This window comes from Quercus suber, unplaced genomic scaffold (assembly GCF_002906115.3).
Source record: "Quercus suber isolate HL8 unplaced genomic scaffold, Cork oak 2.0 scaffold_966, whole genome shotgun sequence".
NCBI classification, from domain to species: domain Eukaryota; kingdom Viridiplantae; phylum Streptophyta; class Magnoliopsida; order Fagales; family Fagaceae; genus Quercus; species Quercus suber.
In genome coordinates, this window is record NW_027070386.1 from 146,726 (window position 1) to 164,615 (window position 17,890).

The window sequence follows — 17,890 nt, forward strand, 5'->3', positions numbered from 1 at the left end:
TTTTATACCATCCAATAAAAGATTGTTACATCAATAATTTACTTAAAATTCAATATATCTTGTCAAATGCCTTATAGCTGAATTGACACCTCTTCATGCACAAAGTGCTTAGGAGTTTACAGGAGAAAGGGTTCGAGTTACGAGATTAGCAGTATGTTGTAATTATTTCTCAAAAAAAAAAAAAAATTCAATATATCTTACCATGAGTCCAAATTTGGTAAGGAGGGGGTATAAAACTCACATTTTACACCATTCAATAAGAGATTGATACATTAGTATATGATAAGATTATGTGATATGTTGGGACTAGAGAGATAAAATATGAGTTTTACACCACTTCTTTACAAAATTTAATCTCTCCTACCACACCTAATAATAATGAATTTGGTTTTCTTTCAATACTTTTTTAATTGGAAATTTATTTATTAAACTAAAATACTGTCCCACAAATTTTTGTTTTGTTTTTGGGTTATGGGCCCACTTGAAATCTTACAAAGAAACTTTTATTTCATTATTTTCAGTTAAAAAGACAAAAAACCAACCATACCCATCTCCATCCCCAAGATTTCAGTTGCTGACTTGTCAAAACAGCAACAAAATTTTTTTTGGAGCGAGACAGAAAGAAAAAGAAATAAACAGTTAGAACCAAAAAAAAAAAAAAGGGAGAAAACACAGGGAGAGAAAGAAACAGAGAGAGAGAGAGAGAGAGAGAGAGAGGCGCACGTTAAGGCGCAGGTTAACCATTCTCGAAGCTCTCTGCAACACAATTTTATCAATCTCTCCTCCCCCAATCGAAACGATTCGTTTTTTTTTTTCTTCTTTTTTTGGTTCTCTTTCTAATTCGTGATTTTCTTTGCTTTTTTGATTTTGTTTCTATTTTCGTTTCGGAATTCAACGAGCCTAAATTCATCGAAAACCGTTAGGCATTTGCCGAATTTAATCCGAATTTCTCATCTCAGATTCAAAAAACACAAAAGTGGTTTTTTTTTTTTTTGGTTGATTTTTCTCAGCTCAAAATTGACGAGTTCCGAAAAATTCGAATTTCTAGGGTTTCGGTTTTGCGCATTTGAGCTGTTTTCGGAGCTCAGGTTGATCGTAAAAGCTTTCTACATTTTGTGGTTTTTTGTTTTGTGTTTCTGGCATTGTGGATTGCTAGGGCCTTTTGGTTTGGGTTCAGGAGCTGCATTATCAAATTTGGTTGTTGTTGTTGTGGTTATGGGATAGATGAAGGAATTGGTTTGTTTTCCATAATCTGTGTTGGAGAGTACATTGCTGTTGATTCTTGTTTTACATGAAACAAGCGGCGTATGATTTTGGATCGTGTAATTCAAATGGGCGTTGGTTCTGTGACTCAGCAGAAGCAGCTTCTACTGATATTGCAACTTAAATGGCTGATTTGCAGAGAGCCGGTCTCGTCGAGAGGGACGTAGACAAGGTTTAAATCCGTCCTCGCCTTTTGCTTTCGTTTCGAGTTTATACATTATGTGTGATGCTTTTAATTCAAATGGGATTTTGTTAATTTTAGATGGAAAAAAATTGTTTGTGTTTTTGTTGAANCTGGAATCTCTTTTTGTTTTAATGAAAATTTTCATATCATCCATTAATAAAATAAAATATGGAAATTAAAATCCACTACCATATGTCATTGTACATTTAAAACAAAATGACATATTCAATTAAAAAAGTACTAAAGGTAAGCTAAACCTAATAATAAAATCTCAATAAACTCCTAATTTGGTTGGATTTATATATAGATATTAGAATTGATTGAGTATGGTTGTGCTTATGCTAAATAAATGATAAGATGATGTGCATGTTGGAATTAGAAGTAAAACACAGGTTTTACCCACATCCTTACAAAATTTAATTTAAAAAAAAAAAAAACCAACTTTGTATGTGTGCAACTCAATTAAAAAAAAAAAAAAAAGAAGAGAAATAAAAAAAATATCTAAATTTTTAATGTCATAACAATGACACCACCTAAATTAAAAATTCTCAAAGCATGCAATCTGTAAACCTAGCTGATTATAAAGGACAATTTGGAATGTTACACTAGAGAATGTTGTTAGATGAAGAAAGAAATGAAATTAGAATTGCATTTTGTTGAAAGGGTGCCAAAATTGGTAGTGCATGCTTATTTTTAAACAGTGGTGCATACTTAAGCCATTCAAATAGAAAATCACTCATTGAATAGTTACATATACGCTCTTTTTGTTTTAGTGACGATGTTTTCAAAACACATTTTTCATAAAGCTATCTCATTTTCCTATTTTTGGTAGCAATCTTAAATGAGTTGAAAAACAATTTTCTAACCTCCCTTATTTAGCTTGCTGTAAGATAGAATTGTTTTCCCAAAAAAAAAAAAAGTGAAAACAATCCCTAAAAATAAGTCATACATTTTTTATTGACTAAATATAGTTTTCTTTTAACTCATTTTTTTTGATACTATCAAGCATTGGAAAATACAAAAAAACAACATTTACATAATGTTTTCTATCAAAATGGAAAACATTATGTACTGGAATAGTTACATATACATGATACACTATATACCTCTTCTTGTATTATTTTTAAGTTATGAACACTCAAATAATCTTCTAATGGCTTGATCATGATAATTGTAAAGTGATCAAATTTGATACCTAACTCACTTTTGAATATTAACATGTCTGTGAATGTGATTAGGTATATTTTAACTCATGCTACATGATTAATCTCAATCTTTCACTCCTCATGGGACTCATATTATATATATATATATATATATATATATATATTATATTAATAGCCAAAATTGGGAGAAAATCTAATTAACTTATAAATTAAGTGGTTTTTTTTTTTTTTGGTTGATTTTTCTCAGCTCAAAATTGACGAGTTCCGAAAAATTCGAATTTCTAGGGTTTCGGTTTTGCGCATTTGAGCTGTTTTCGGAGCTCAGGTTGATCGTAAAAGCTTTCTACATTTTGTGGTTTTTTGTTTTGTGTTTCTGGCATTGTGGATTGCTAGGGCCTTTTGGTTTGGGTTCAGGAGCTGCATTATCAAATTTGGTTGTTGTTGTTGTGGTTATGGGATAGATGAAGGAATTGGTTTGTTTTCCATAATCTGTGTTGGAGAGTACATTGCTGTTGATTCTTGTTTTACATGAAACAAGCGGCGTATGATTTTGGATCGTGTAATTCAAATGGGCGTTGGTTCTGTGACTCAGCAGAAGCAGCTTCTACTGATATTGCAACTTAAATGGCTGATTTGCAGAGAGCCGGTCTCGTCGAGAGGGACGTAGACAAGGTTTAAATCCGTCCTCGCCTTTTGCTTTCGTTTCGTGTTTATACATTATGTGTGATGCTTTTAATTCAAATGATATTTTGTTAATTTTAGATAGAAAAAAATTGTTTGTGTTTTTGTTGAAGAGTGAATTGTATATACATGTGGCCTACCCTAACTAGTTTGTTAAGGATCCATAACTGACCCCCGAAATCTTGGAACTAAGGCTTTGTTGTTGTAATCTAAGAGTGAATTAATTTGCAGTAGCAATGGCCCAATGTTTAGGGTCTTAGTGTGGGGTAGGTCCTGAGTTCTAACCCTTAGGAGCTACTATGGTCACGCTTAAGTAGGGTTGTACTTGGCTTAAAAAATGAGTACCCATGATATTGTTTTTTAAATCATATGGACCTGTTGGTTAGTGAGAACTTTTTTGCATGTTCATTAGTGATATTTTTGGCTTATTCTTGTCAATATTTTAATGTTATACACAGCAACAACAGAGTAGGTGGTAAGCAGCATTCCTGTTCAATTAAGGTGTTGAATCATGAAGTATTAGTCTCCCATTATCACATTTTTGTTTTTATTTTCACAAATTATGCTCTTGTATGAGAACACCTGGAGCTCTTTTTTTGATGAACAACACCTGGAGCTCTTGTAGTGACTTTATTTTATGTTTTAAATTACAGGCCATTGCATCACTTAAAAAGGGGTCATATCTGCTAAAGTATGGACGCAGAGGGAAGCCAAAGTTCTGCCCATTCCGGCTTTCTTCTGTGAGTTACTCTGGCAATTTGGAATTGTTCCCTTTTCTGAATTCTGCACTAACCCGTTAACGAAATTGTAAAAAGGACCATAAAAATTAAATTAGGTGGTTGAAATGATGGAGATTTATAACCTGGCTGAACCCAAACCAGAGAGAAGAGTTCAGTCATACTTGGGACATCTGACAGCAAAACAGGTTTGCCTAGTCATGATTAAACCCCAAAAAAAGTAATTTGGATAACCTGATTGTGGTCTTAGTTTGATTTGTCCTTTATATAGAAGATACATTTTCACCTAGAATGCCAACAACCTAAACTGAAAGATGTTGCCAGTCTTTTTGCTAGGTCTCAGCAAAACTCAGCTTTGGCTGAAAACCAAGAATGGAATGTCTTTAATATATAAAACATATTTTTTTTTTGATAGGTAAGAAAGTAATATTATTAAAAATAAAATAGAAAAAGAATACAATATATAAAACATATTTCTTTTTAACTCCCCAAATAACGTGCACAGAATATAACAGTGAAAGAGGATACTCTCTTACTATATTGGTTATCTGGTTTGGAATTGTTAAACATAGATTTTTCACACCATACGTGGCTGTATATCAGTTGATACATTTTCCAATAAGCAGCAAAGAAATCCTTTGAAAAAAAAAAAAAAAAAATCCTTTTGTGCTTAAAGTTACTCTCTAGGGTGGCTAAGCCTCTAAATTTATTCTATTTAGAAGAAAAATAAAATCAAATAAACTTTGTTCAAATTCCTTTTGCTTCTAGTGGCAGAATTATTAAGATTTGCATGAAAGAATTTACAAACTAAGCCTTATTGAGGTTTAGGGACACCTACTTGTTGTTGGGTGGATAACATAGGAAAAATAAGGGAATTTGTCTATGTGCGGTTGTGGTGGGTTTAGGGTTAGAAGGATTTGTGGAAATAGAATTTAAAGTTGTTATTACTTAATAAAAAATAAAAATAAAATAAGGATTTAGAGTTGTTAGAGAAAGTGTTATGGGATTGTGTTAGGATTTTTATATTTTTTGTTTTTACAATTTCGTTAACGGGTTAGTNTTTTTTTTTTTTTTTTTTTTTTTTTTTTTTTTTTTTCAGGATGAGTCTGCATTGATATGGTACTCTGGCAATGAAGAGAAACAACTTAAAATAAGTCAAGTTTCACGGATTATTCCTGGACAGCGAACTGTAAGTTTCTATAGTCATTCTTTCTTTCCTAGAAAATGGTGTGGGGTAGCCTCTCAAGCTACTGTTGAACTGATTTTGTCAGATCTCAGAAAAAAATTCAAATAAACTTTGCACAAGTTTAAATGAATGTTTTAGTTGAAGTTTATATTTGAGATTTAAACTTCAGTTGGTTTAATTAGAACCCTTTTATTATTGTCAGAATTTTTAATATTTTGTTTCTCTTTTTCTTTACTTAGATAATATATTCATTCTATTCTATCATTTGCTTATCCTTAACTCTCAAAATTTAGACATTTATAACTTTGGATTTATCTTTCAGGCAATATTTCAGCGGTATCCTCGGCCTGAAAAGGAATATCAATCATTTTCACTTATATACAATGATAGGTCCTTGGATTTGGTGAGTGTGTTTCTGTGGTCTATTCTTTTTTCTTAAAAAGGCTCATTTAGTTGATCAATGACAATAAAGCATAGAAATCACTAACTGAAAATTGTTTTGTCACTGTTGTTTGTAATGATCTTAGTTGCTTCATTTGTTAATTTGTGAAAAATAAGGCAGGATGCCATCTTAGAAATTATATGTTTTTTCTGAAACCATTCCCAAATTTTGGTACTAAAACTTGGTTGTTGTTGTTGTTGTATTTGCTTGGCACTATTACCAACCAATGGACAGATATGTAAAGACAAGGAAGAAGCTGAAGTTTGGTTTGCTGGTCTCAAGGCATTGATTAGTCGAGCTAACTACAAGTGGAAAAGTGAATCAAGATGTGGCAGTGTATCATCAGATAGTCTACATTCTCGTACACGAAGAAGTTCTCCATCTATTGCTCCATTTGTCAGTAGCAGTGAACTTTTTAAAAAAATTTATTTATTTATTTTGTATTTAGTTTAATAAAGTTCTGGTAACTATTAAGCATTTACAGTTCGCTTGGGTTAATATTTTTTAAATTACAACAGGATCCAGGAGATACAGAAGAGGTTCCTCGTGAGAATATACCACAGACTAGACTGGGGAAGGCATTCAGCGACATAATATCATATACAGCAGCCGATAAAAGTTCCTATCAAGCTGAATCAGTTCCCAATTCCACATTAACATCGTCACCTGTAGACAACTCAAATGGTCAAAATTCAGGAACAGAGATATTTCGAGTTAGTTTATCTAGTGCTGTGAGCTCATCAAGCCATGGATCTGGTCATGATGATTTTGATGCCATAAATGATGTTTTCATTTGGGGAGAAGGTATTGGGAATGGAATGCTGGGTGCTGGCACGCGTAGAGTCGGGCTTGGGAATTCATATGGTTCCAAGATGGATGCCCTTCTCCCTAAGGCATTGGAATCAAAAGTAGTTCTAGATGTTCATAATATTGCTTGTGGTGGCAGACATGCTGTGCTTGCCACAAGACAAGGGGAGATCTTTAGCTGGGGAGAGGAGTCTGGAGGCAGGCTTGGGCATGGTGTTGAAGTGGATGTTTCCCACCCAAAGCTCATTGACACTCTTAGTGGTATGAACATTGAATTAGTAGCATGTGGGGAGTATCACACTTGTGCTGTTACACGTTCTGGAGATCTTTATACATGGGGGGATGGTACTCACAACTTTGGTCTGCTTGGGCATGGAAGTGAAGTTAGTCATTGGATTCCTAAAAAGGTAAGTGGTATAATGGAGGGTATAAATGTAGTATCTATCTCTTGTGGACCTTGGCATACAGCTGTTGTGACAGCAGCTGGCCAGTTGTTTACGTTTGGGGATGGATCCTTTGGTGTCCTTGGCCATGGTGACTGTAGTAGCACAAGTATCCCCCGGGAAGTGGAAACTTTGAAAGGACAGAGAACTACAAGGGTTGCATGTGGTGTTTGGCACACTGCTGCAGTCGTTGAAGTGACAGATGAATTATCTAATTCTGAACCTTCTGGTTACTCTTGTTCTGGAAAGCTGTTTACCTGGGGGGATGGAGATAAATGCCGACTTGGTCATGGTGATGAAGAATCTAGACTAGTTCCAGAGTGCGTCACTGCATTGGTTAATCAAAGTATTTGTCAAGTAGCCTGTGGCTATAATCTCACAGTTGCTCTGACGACCTTGGGACAAGTATATACAATGGGGAGTACTGCCTATGGACAGTTGGGCAGTCCTGAGGCTGATGGAAAACTTCCTAGTCGCGTAGAAGGTAAAATTTCAAGAAGTTTTGTAGGGGAGATTGCCTGTGGCTCATATCATGTTGCAGTTCTGACTTCCACAGCAGAGGTTTATACTTGGGGAAAGGGTTCAAATGGGCAATTAGGCCATGGAGACAATATTCATAGAAATACACCTACACTTGTCAATTTTTTAAAGGATAAGCTAGTAAAGAGTGTGGCCTGTGGTTCAAACTTTACATCTGTTATATGTCTTCATAAATCTGTATCTAGTGCTGACCACTCTATATGTACTGGTTGTCATAATCCTTTTGGTTTCAGAAGAAAACGTCACAATTGCTATAATTGTGGGCTGGTTTTTTGCAAAGCTTGCAGTAACAGAAAATCTCTGAAAGCTTCTTTAGCTCCAAATATGAACAGGCCATATCGGGTCTGTGATGATTGTTATATGAAACTGAAGAAGGCCCTGGAATCTGGTTCTATTCTGCGACCTCCTAAATCCAAAAATGGAAATATGTGTCATAAATCCAATGAGGCCATAGATAAAGAGACTCGAGGTAATAAACTACAGACAACACTCTCCAGATTGTCATCTTTTGGCTCGGCCAATCAATTTGAAACCAGGCGTTCAAAGCCTGACATGAAAACGGAATTGCGTGATAGCCGTGTCTTTCACACTCTGAATGAAAATTTTCAGTTTGGGGGAATTTATTCCATAAAAGCATCAGATTCTCTTGTTGCAACGTCAAAGAAAGTTTCATCAACTTCCCTTCCTGGTTCCAGAATGGGTTCTCGATCAACATCTCCTGTTTCAGAAAAGTCAAGCCCAGCTCGGTTTTCTGAAGAAATTTTTGATTATTCGAAGAATAGAAATGGCAGATTAAGTCAAGAAATCATAAATTTAAGGGCCCAGGTAAGCATATTGAAAATGTTTTATTTACCTCATGCATGCATAGATCTAAATTCTTATTTACTTCAAATTTTAGGAATGTGATAAACGTATTTGTCAATGCTCTAGAGAATCTTCTTCCCGAACCACCCTCCCGCCCACCCCTTTTTTTGGAAAGAATAAATTATAATATTGTGACTTCATTCCCTTATCCTTCCCTTTGGCACATTCAGCATATCTTCCCGAACCACCCTCCCGCCCACCCCTTTTTTTGGAAAGAATAAATTATAATATTGTGACTTCATTCCCTTATCCTTCCCTTTGGCACATTCAGCATTCTCTTTCTTCTTATGGGGAAACATGACCCAGTTGTGGGAGTTATGGAAGTATGTTCAGTTATAAAATAATCTGTTGAAAACAGCTGAAAGGTATGGTCACCGCATGACAAGTTTGTTCACCAAAGAAAATTATGTATGGGGCAATATTCAAGCCATTTTAAAAGCTCTGAGAGATCTAGATATCTTACTGCTACCTGAAGCCCGAAGATCTTTTTGTCACGTATTTCTGCTAGGGATGGCAGCGGGGCAGGTTGGGGTCAGATTAGGGGTGCTCCTGTCCCCTTTTTGGGGCAGGGAAAACCTACGCAGGGATAGTTGGGCATGAGGTGGGTTGTAGGTATTTCCATCACTAATAAGGTGGCTTTGACATTAATGAGGTAACAGATTATGTTTAAAAAAATCAAATTATAAATACAATGTGTAAAAGAGATTGAATTTTATATATGTATATATATACAAATATATAAAATTAAATCCCTTTTACACATCGTATTTATAATTTGATTTTTTTAACGTATTCTATTACCTCATTCAGGGTGGGGTGACACGCGGCAGGAAGAGTAAAACCTATCCACACCCCATCACCTCTTTGAGGCAGGGAAAACCTGCACGGGGCAGAGTAGGGCAGGGTGGGTTATGCAGAGCAGGAAAGGGATTGGACCATTTATAGTAACTCAACTTCAAGAAAATACATTTTTTAAATGTAAAGTCACAAAAAGATAGGACCGTTTACAGTGCTAATGATGTACAGGCTCCCACAATGTGTGATGCACAATGGTGAAGTTGAAGCTTTTGAAACTTAGTGAAGTCAGCAAGTTAAAGTTCTGAAGGGTCTGGGGAGTGCTTGATTTTCCAAACAAATCAGTGATGGTGAATATCACTAAAATCAACCCATTTATGTATGTTTTCCTCAGGAACAACAAACTAGTAGTGATATGAATGGCACTCAATATCCGTGGTGAGAAGTAGTTTCAAAATTGTAAATATGTAATGCAACATGGAAATATCTGTACTTGCATTATACACAATTCAGTATTTAATTAGAATGCCTACTTATAGTCTTCCTGAAAATGAATTTTTATATGATGAAGCTATTCACAACTGTAAATGCACGCTAGCTCAGATGGCACCTCCTCTCCTTGTTAGAGCAAGACAGAGGGTGAGGTAGTATGTTCAAGAACTACAAGGTGCGTCTATAATTACCAATATAAAAAAGTGTAAAACTAATGTATGCAATGTTGCATAATGAGGGTACCTGATGCTTTGTAAGAAGGCTGCGTTTTCTGAAAAGCACGACAAACTTGTAAACTAAGCAGGTAGTCTGAAGTTGCAATAGAGTGGGGTAAATAAAACTACCAAGAAGCTGAGAGAAAGTTCACGGTTAACCTGTCAAACTCCAAAATTTTTTTTAGGTGTAGGTAAGATGTTACCTTTATTGCCAACTTGAAGATAAAAATGGTTGGTCCAATTTTCTCTTATTAGAGATAAACAGAAAGTCATCGTCTTTTTATACATGATATTGCTTATCTATAATTCTTTAGACTTCTTTACGTCAATTGTACATGAAGTAGTCTGTTTGCAATAGAATATTTCTGTACTTATAAAAAAATTAGAGAGAAACAGAGAGAGATCAGAGAATAAGAATGGACCTAGGAACAAAAAAAAAAAAGCATAGATTATGTAAAATAAAGTACCGAGATATACAGGAGTTTGGAGCTTGATAAGTCTATGCAACAGCTGAAACAAGAAAAGAAATAATGTGGTATTAACTGGACAAGAATAGCTATGTTTAAATAGTTTACTCCTGTCCATGAAAGCTACAATTTGAAGTATATGGCAAATCAATATACTCTCATCAACACTATAAATATTGCAATGATATTTGAATCTTTTTCCTGTCATATATTAATCTGAGAAACAACTGAATTTTGTCTGCATCTATCATACAGAGACTCTAGTGACTTGGTTTCCAACAGTTATATTGCATCAAACTTATGATTAACAATTTATCTACTTTTTTTTTTTTTTTTACTTTATACTAAGTAAAAATTGAATGATAAATACTTTATAGGTGGAAGATCTTACTAGCAAATCCCAACATCTTGAAGCTGAACTTGAAAGAACATCAAAGCAGTTGAAGGAGGTCACTGCCATTGCAGAAGATGAAAGCTGAAAATGCAAATCCGCAAGGAAGTTATCAAGTCTCTGACTGCTCAAGTAAGATATATAAATGTTCAAAGCTTTGTGGTTATTTTTCAGTATCATCAATAAGTTTGATTTCACTCACTCTATTATTTGGATTTGAAAGAACTAGTCCCTAGTAATTCTGTAATGATCAGAGTTTCAAGATTTAGTTATGGTGGGTTTTGACTTTTAAACTTTCAACTTAGGAGCAGAGAAGCTCTAATAGTGAAATGGCTTAGTGAGTCAGCTTGTATACATAATTGACCTTTAGCATAAACATCATATTATGAATATATTCTGTTTCTCCATAAGCTAATCGAAGCTATCCAAGTTGCAAAACTTCCACCACAAAACAAGTTTAATGTGCTTGTCTGGATAACTATGTTTCTTGCATATGGTGGGAATAAGTGAAGCTCCACCAAGGAATTCAAAAGCTCCACAAATCATTGACAATGCAGGTTTGGGTAGGAATCAAGGAATTAAACCCAGATAAAGTCTGTTGCCTGTTGCCCTTCCGATTACCATTTCGTAGGATTAACTAAAAAAGTTAGAACTTAGGACCAACTGAAAGAAGGACCGCGGGGAAAGTTCTCTAACCTGGGAAATTTTTTGTAATCCATCTTTTCTGGACGGAAAGGGTGAGTAGAATGGGCACGAAAACTAAACCTTCCTTCTTCGTAAAAATTATTTCGGTTTCACCAAGTTTTTTAGTTCCCCCAAACACTTGAAAATGAGAAACATTATTCGGAAAATATTATGTCGAAACAAACCAAAGTAGTAATATGATGAAAGACTGGATGGTAACAGAAAATTTTTCATGGTTTGAATAGCCTAACATGATAGTAGAGGACCTTCTCAATCACTAATTTACAAATAAAAATCATTAAGTGTTGTAACTATATATAGAGTTTTTATTTTATTTTATTTTTTGGGGGCCGCAGGGGCGGGGGGGGGGGGGGGGGTGGGGGTTACTTCTTATCTTTGCAACTATGTTGTTAACTAGTTAATAGTCTGATGTTTTAAATGAATTGTCCACAGCTGAAGGAAATGGCTGAAAGACTGCCAGGACATACTACCGGATATAATGAAGGCTCCATTGCTGAAAACACCTCCAATATTCAAAACCAGTTCTCCAATGAGAGCCATGCAGCAAACGGAACCATTTCAGAGGCTCAGTCAAATCGAAATTTAAAAGACAAAACCTTACGTAATGGAACCAAGCAACCAACTGGAAAGGGAGAGTGGGTGGTGCATGATCAACCAGGCGTCTATATAACTTTGTCCTCCTTGCCAGGTGGTGGTAATGAACTGAAACGTGTTCGCTTCAGGTATTTACACTTGCCTTTGTCAGTAGGAACATTATGATCTACTCAACAAAATTAGGAAATCAGTCTTTCCAAAATCAGGATAAAGTTGTCTATCAACCATCTCTCTCATTGTTCCGAGTATGACCTTTTTAATTAGGTGTTTATTGATAATCTACTCAACAAAGAATTAAGGCATACCTTCTCCTAGTAGGATTCAATAACAAGCAATTTTTTCAATTAACTGAAGTATTTTAGCCTTGTCATTGTTCTTATGCTGGTTTAAACTTTCAACTTGAATCATATTGTTAATTGGCATTCAATTTGCATACTTAAACCATCCTAGCCATCTGTCTCTGATCATGTTATTGGTGCTATGTCTACCTCTTCTGATTTTTCTGATCTTGCCTTTCATCCTTCTTTCCTCAATTCTGCTACATAAAAATAAATTCTAGATTAGATACTTGAATTCAATTCATTATAGTTTTTCTACGTTGTACTCCTGTCCTGTTCCCACAGATTATATAGCCCAATGCTCTGGGTGTGTATTATAAATATAATGAGTGAAATTTATGCATATGCACCTTTTAATTAGATAGCACCCTTTTTGCTTCCAATCTGGATAATTCTAAAATTTCTTTTTTTTCACTAAAAGAATCCTTTTTGGAAACTGAAGATACTTCTCTATATAAAAGCCAAAGGATTGAATCAATTTAATGGGAAAACATTGATGCCTTAATGTTGCTTTATGCTATATTTATCTAATTTTGTTCAGACCTTTGGCAAATTGGTTAGGCCTTCAACCATCTATCTCAGGCTCAACTTACTCGCCTCTTATCCTGGCAAAGTTTTAGCTCTGGATAGAGGACATTTTATACCATCTCTTCCTCTTTGATTTAAGCTATGTTTTCCAAAAGTAGTTTAGATGAGTGAAAGAATAAGATCAATGGATCTAGATATGTGGGACCACATATTGGTCCAACTTTTGATGCACCTGATACCATGTCATACCCAATTAAAGTGTACTATGTGCCCACAATATTGGAGAATAACCAATGCACTAATCACACTGATTTGATAATTTGATAGCTGGGAGAGGGGAAAGTTGAACCCTAAATGTTCTTGTTAGAAACATTAGGAGGTGCCAACCAGTCGAGCTACAAGGCTCTTGGTCGATGCACTAATCACACTGCATTAAGCAAATTAATAGCACCCAATATCTATATCTTCGTTCCAATGGGCCTCTCTCATAGCCTGATTTTTTTTTTGGAAAAACTGCAGAGCAAGGCTTTTATGTTATCTATAATTATGAAAAGCAGCAGCAACTTTATGATTACGTACAACCTCCCTTTACATAAAATAGTGAAACAATAACTTACTACCAATGAAAGGAAGCAGACCAAATTTTTTTACACAATACCATATATGACTCAATAAATCTAATGAATTCAGTGCAGCATGTTCAATTACCTCTGTGAACTGGTAATTGGATTTACCATGTGTACTGAACTCAATTTGCTTTTCTACAGCCGGAAGCATTTCACGGAAGAACAAGCGGAGAAATGGTGGGCTGAAAACGGGACCAAAGTATGTGAGCGACACAATATACTTACTTCATAGTAAAAAATACAGTTGGCAGTCTAGCATCCGCTGGAAGAAATCTAGCCTCATACAACTATTTTCCATGACCCTCTTCCTCTCCTCTGGAAACTGTAAATTTTTTTTTTTGGTCAATCATTCAGTGGAGTTTCATCATGGATCCAGGGTCAGAAATCAGAAAGGTAGACTGAGACACTAGAAAATTCAGAATATAGAAAGGAAAGCTTTTAAAGAGATAGAACAAATGGAAAGATGAAAATTTGATTTTGAGGAATTTGGATACTTGGCCTCTAATGCTAGTTAAAGAAGTTCCACACTGTTGCAGCTGGGTCTCACGTTTTTCTTTAGGCTAATAGGCTCTTGTTGTGCTTCCCCTTACCCCCCCTTTTTTTTAATATTATTTTTTCGTTTCCCCAATATTAGTCGCTTAACATTTTGTATACGTACTCTTCTTGACAAAAGGCCAAGATAAATCCATTTTTTTAAATGAAGTGGTACCCCATCTTTTTGGATGTAAAGGCAGATCAAAGCTACAGTGCAATGTGTGCTTGTAATTTACTGTGATTTCTAATCAGTGTACATTTTGAGAGAGAGAGAGAGAGAGAGAGAGAGAGAGAGAGAGTTTTCCTTGTGACTGTCAGTCCTAAATTATATAAATGTACTTACCAATAGGACCAATCACCAGGTCAAGGTTCGAGGAATTCGTTCAAACAGTTCATTTATAAAAAGAGCCAAGAAATGGGGTCCAAAAGTTGAGAGTTATGCTTAGTGCATTACATCATAAAGTGAATTCATTCTAAATGGAGAGGATGCTAAGGAATATCGGCCTCACAAGCTTCAGAAACTGCCATGTAAGGTCTTAGATACAAGGTTAGATTTCTTTCCAATGGAGAGATCCTAATACGATATTCCTCTGACCGTCTTCGCAAGCTTTAGAAACTACCATGTGAGCTGCCTTTGCCTGTGTCACAAGAGGATCAGTGCCAAAGACCAAATCAGTCCTAGCATAGATTATTTCTGCCTTGTGATTCAATAAGCAGCCACTGTACTCACCTGCTTTGTCCTTGTACCAGCATCGAAAAGTTGATTTTAACAAAGGATAATGGTGGAGAAGACCGAGCATTATACAGCCTCTAGTTGTTTGAAACAGCTTCCCATGATTCATGAGGAACATTCTAAACTGCAATGACTTAGCGAACCACCTGCATGGAATTAATTCCATCTCTCCTCTATCCCCAGCTCGATCCTGAGCATGCGGCTGGGTAGATGTGGAAGGCTCCCCTGGTTTTTGTGTAATGAAGTACTTAGTGGGCGAAAAAAGAAAAGAAAAAAATAGAGTTTTAAATCACCAAAATTTTCGATACCTTTAATTTTATAAGCAATTTCATCTTATGATGTTCACCCAGAAACATAATTCTCAAAATGTGGCACAAATAGAGCAATTTTATGAAAGTAAAATCCTAGCACTATAAAATTTTATTCTTTGATTTCTTCTTATTTAAGGTAAACTTGAACTCGTGCAACCCTCTGCCCGCAATAACTTCTACGGTTCTACCACAGTTGAAAGATAGGTTTAGAGTTTAGAAGTCTTGAAGGAACTCCATCACAAAATTGTGTACACCTGCTTCTGTGGTAGTCTCATGTTCCAAAAACCTAACTGTGCTTAGTCCAGGTTCTTTCCTCTTTAATCTTTTCCTTATGAATTCAAACTCTGAGAGAGAGAGAGAGAGAGAGAGAGAATAATGATGAACAGTAATGGTTTCTCAATGTTGTTTGATCAACCGTCTTAAAAGGCATAAAATTTTAGAAACATCTAGTGTAACTGAACCTAATTTATTCATTAATCCCTCCATTTTCATTACGCCTACATAATCTAAAAGCAGTTTTGGAGTAGAATTCAACATAAAGCTATGGTTATAGGAAAAGGTCAGACAAAGTAAGCTGAATAGAAGCATGAAAGATTTCTATTCCTTGATTTCTTTTAATCGCTATCAAGAATCAAATATTCAAATCCTTTGTCATCCTTTGATTTCTACCACAATCTTAGGACAGAGTCAGCAGTCTGAGAGAACTTTGAGTTTGCAAGGACCTGAATAGAAATAGATTGCACCTCTTATTGGGTCAGTCATCCAGACAATGAATAACAGTCAATCATTCAGTTGCTCTTGTTTTCCCAACTAGGTTCCCACACTGAGAATCCATCTCAATTATGCTACATCCAGCTTCCTTTATCAACTTTTCTTTCTCCGTCCCAACTGAATGACATTTCACTTCTTTCATTATGCTATCTTCCTTCATTTCCTGCATTCTTCTTTCTTCTGGCAACCTTCCAGCAATGGCATAAGTGCTAGAGAGAAGGATCGAATCTGTGGGATGTTCATCAAATATTTTGACTAACACCCTCTTCACACATTCACCCAATTCAACATTTCCATAGACTCTGCAAGCTGCAAGCAATGAGCGCCATGCAGTAGCATCCCCCTTAATGGGCAAGCTCTGGATTAATTTATGTGCTTCCTCCAGCAACCCAGCACGACCTAAAAGATCAATCAAACATCCGTAGTGCTCAACCTTTGGTGAAAGGCCATACTCACAAACCATTCTCTCAAAACATCTCATGCCCTCTGACACGAGCCCCCCATGACTACAAGCACTTAAAACTGCCAAGAAAGTGATTTCATTAGGTCTAAACCCCTCCTCTTCCATCCTGTAAAATAGCATAATGGCATTTCTCGCCTGCCCATGAGCCCCGTAACCTGAGATCATGGCTGTCCAAGATTTCACATCTTTGCTCACCATCCTATCAAAAATTTCTATAGCCTTCTCTAAGAACCCACATTTAGCATACATATCAACTAGAGCTGTCCCAAGAACCATATCCAACACCATTTTTTCTTCTTCCACATAATCATTAATGCATCGGCCTACATTTATGGCTCCAGAGGCAGCACAAACCGAAAGCAATCCAGCTAATGTAGATGAATTGGGCTTCACTTGTTGAAGTTTCATTTGACGTAATAGAGCTACTGCATTTTCAACCATGCCATTTCTTGCATACTTATCTATTAGACAATTCCATAAAACAACATCCTTTTCAGCAACTTCATCAAAAACCCTACGCCCTAATTCAACATTCCCAGCTTTTGCATACATATCAATCACAGCTGTAACCACATTTAAATAAGAACAAAACCCAACTTTAATGCAATGCCCATGAAGAGACTTCGCTCCAAGTAAATTTCCACAATCACCAGTAGCAGACAGAACACTCAAAACTGTGGTAATACTGGCTCTCAAACCACTCCTACACATTTTCCAATACAAATCTAATACCATAATAGGCTGAGATACTTGAACATAGCCAACCATCAAACTGTTCCATGAAACCAAATCATTTCTTTGAGGAAACTCATCAAACAACTTACGGGCATCACCAATTCTCCCGCAAACACAATACAAATGCAAAAGTGTATTCTTTACTCTGATAAATAGCCCATGCCCAGACCTCAAAACCAACCCATGAATCCCTTGCCCACTCACAATGCCCAATACACGAGCACAAGCTTTAAGGATACTAGGAAAACAGAACTCGTCAAGCCCAATACTTTGACCCCTCAAATGATTGAAAACACCAAAAGCTTGTACTGGGTCATCACTAATGGAATAGCCTCTAAGCATGGTATTGAACATGAACAAATTTGGGTCTTGTACATATTTGAAAATTGAGGCAGCATATTCCATGTCTTGAGTGGAAGTATCAAGAAGCTTGCTGAGAGTGAAAGGGACATGGTCAAGTCCAGTCTTGACCATAAAGCCATGGACTTGAGAGGTTTCTGAGGTTTGCTTGCAAGAATTCAATAAATAAAGGAGCTTTTGGTCCTGTGAGGAGATAGAGTAGTGTTGTTTTGGGTTAGCAAGTTTGGACCAAATATTCAATGTTTGCCTCAGGTATGTGAGTTTGAATAATGAGGCCATATGAGCCAGGCAGGGTCTCTGGCCTCTTTCGTGGCGGCAAAACTTAGGTACTACCTTAGGATATCTACTTAAAATTTTAAATTTTTAAAAAATAATATAATATAAAATAATTAGCAAATTTTTAAAAAAAAATCTGGGTATTAGAAATTTAATCAGAATATTAAAAAAAAAAAACATAAAATTTGGCAATAGAGTTTCACTTTAAATTAAATTTTTAAGTATAATATCAAAAGGAGAGGG

The 17,890-nt window shown here is 35.8% G+C and overlaps 2 protein-coding genes across 2 annotated transcripts; one reads left to right on the forward strand and one right to left on the reverse strand.

Annotated features, from left to right (window-relative positions):
• The first annotated feature begins 2,836 nt into the window (after positions 1-2,836).
• Positions 2,837-14,193, forward strand: LOC112032054 (PH, RCC1 and FYVE domains-containing protein 1). The gene is made up of 9 exons (XM_024064755.2): positions 2,837-3,285; positions 3,948-4,034; positions 5,131-5,220; positions 5,540-5,620; positions 5,894-6,055; positions 6,178-8,274; positions 10,660-10,805; positions 11,811-12,100; positions 13,606-14,193. Exons 1-7 carry the CDS (start codon positions 3,238-3,240, stop codon positions 10,759-10,761), a joined length of 2,667 nt encoding a protein of 888 aa, XP_023920523.2. The 5' UTR covers positions 2,837-3,237; the 3' UTR covers positions 10,762-10,805; positions 11,811-12,100; positions 13,606-14,193.
• A 1,283-nt stretch (positions 14,194-15,476) lies between these two features.
• LOC112032059 (pentatricopeptide repeat-containing protein At1g26900, mitochondrial) lies at positions 15,477-17,682 on the reverse strand. Its single transcript, XM_024064764.2, has one exon. The coding sequence runs from the start codon at positions 17,648-17,650 to the stop codon at positions 15,827-15,829; it is 1,824 nt and encodes a 607-aa protein (XP_023920532.2). The 5' UTR covers positions 17,651-17,682; the 3' UTR covers positions 15,477-15,826.
• Positions 17,683-17,890: the final 208 nt, after the last annotated feature.

Bases quoted from the DNA above. Each gene is read 5' to 3' on its own strand.
- LOC112032054 (XM_024064755.2), top strand. From the start codon at position 3,238: ATGGCTGATTTGCAGAGAGCCGGTCTCGTCGAGAGGGACGTAGACAAG. The intron at 4,035-5,130 runs GTGAGTTACTCT...TTTTTTTTTCAG, and splicing joins GCCCATTCCGGCTTTCTTCT to GATGAGTCTGCATTGATATG. The intron at 5,221-5,539 runs GTAAGTTTCTAT...TTTATCTTTCAG, and splicing joins TTATTCCTGGACAGCGAACT to GCAATATTTCAGCGGTATCC.
- LOC112032059 (XM_024064764.2), bottom strand. From the start codon at position 17,650: ATGGCCTCATTATTCAAACTCACATACCTGAGGCAAACATTGAATATT.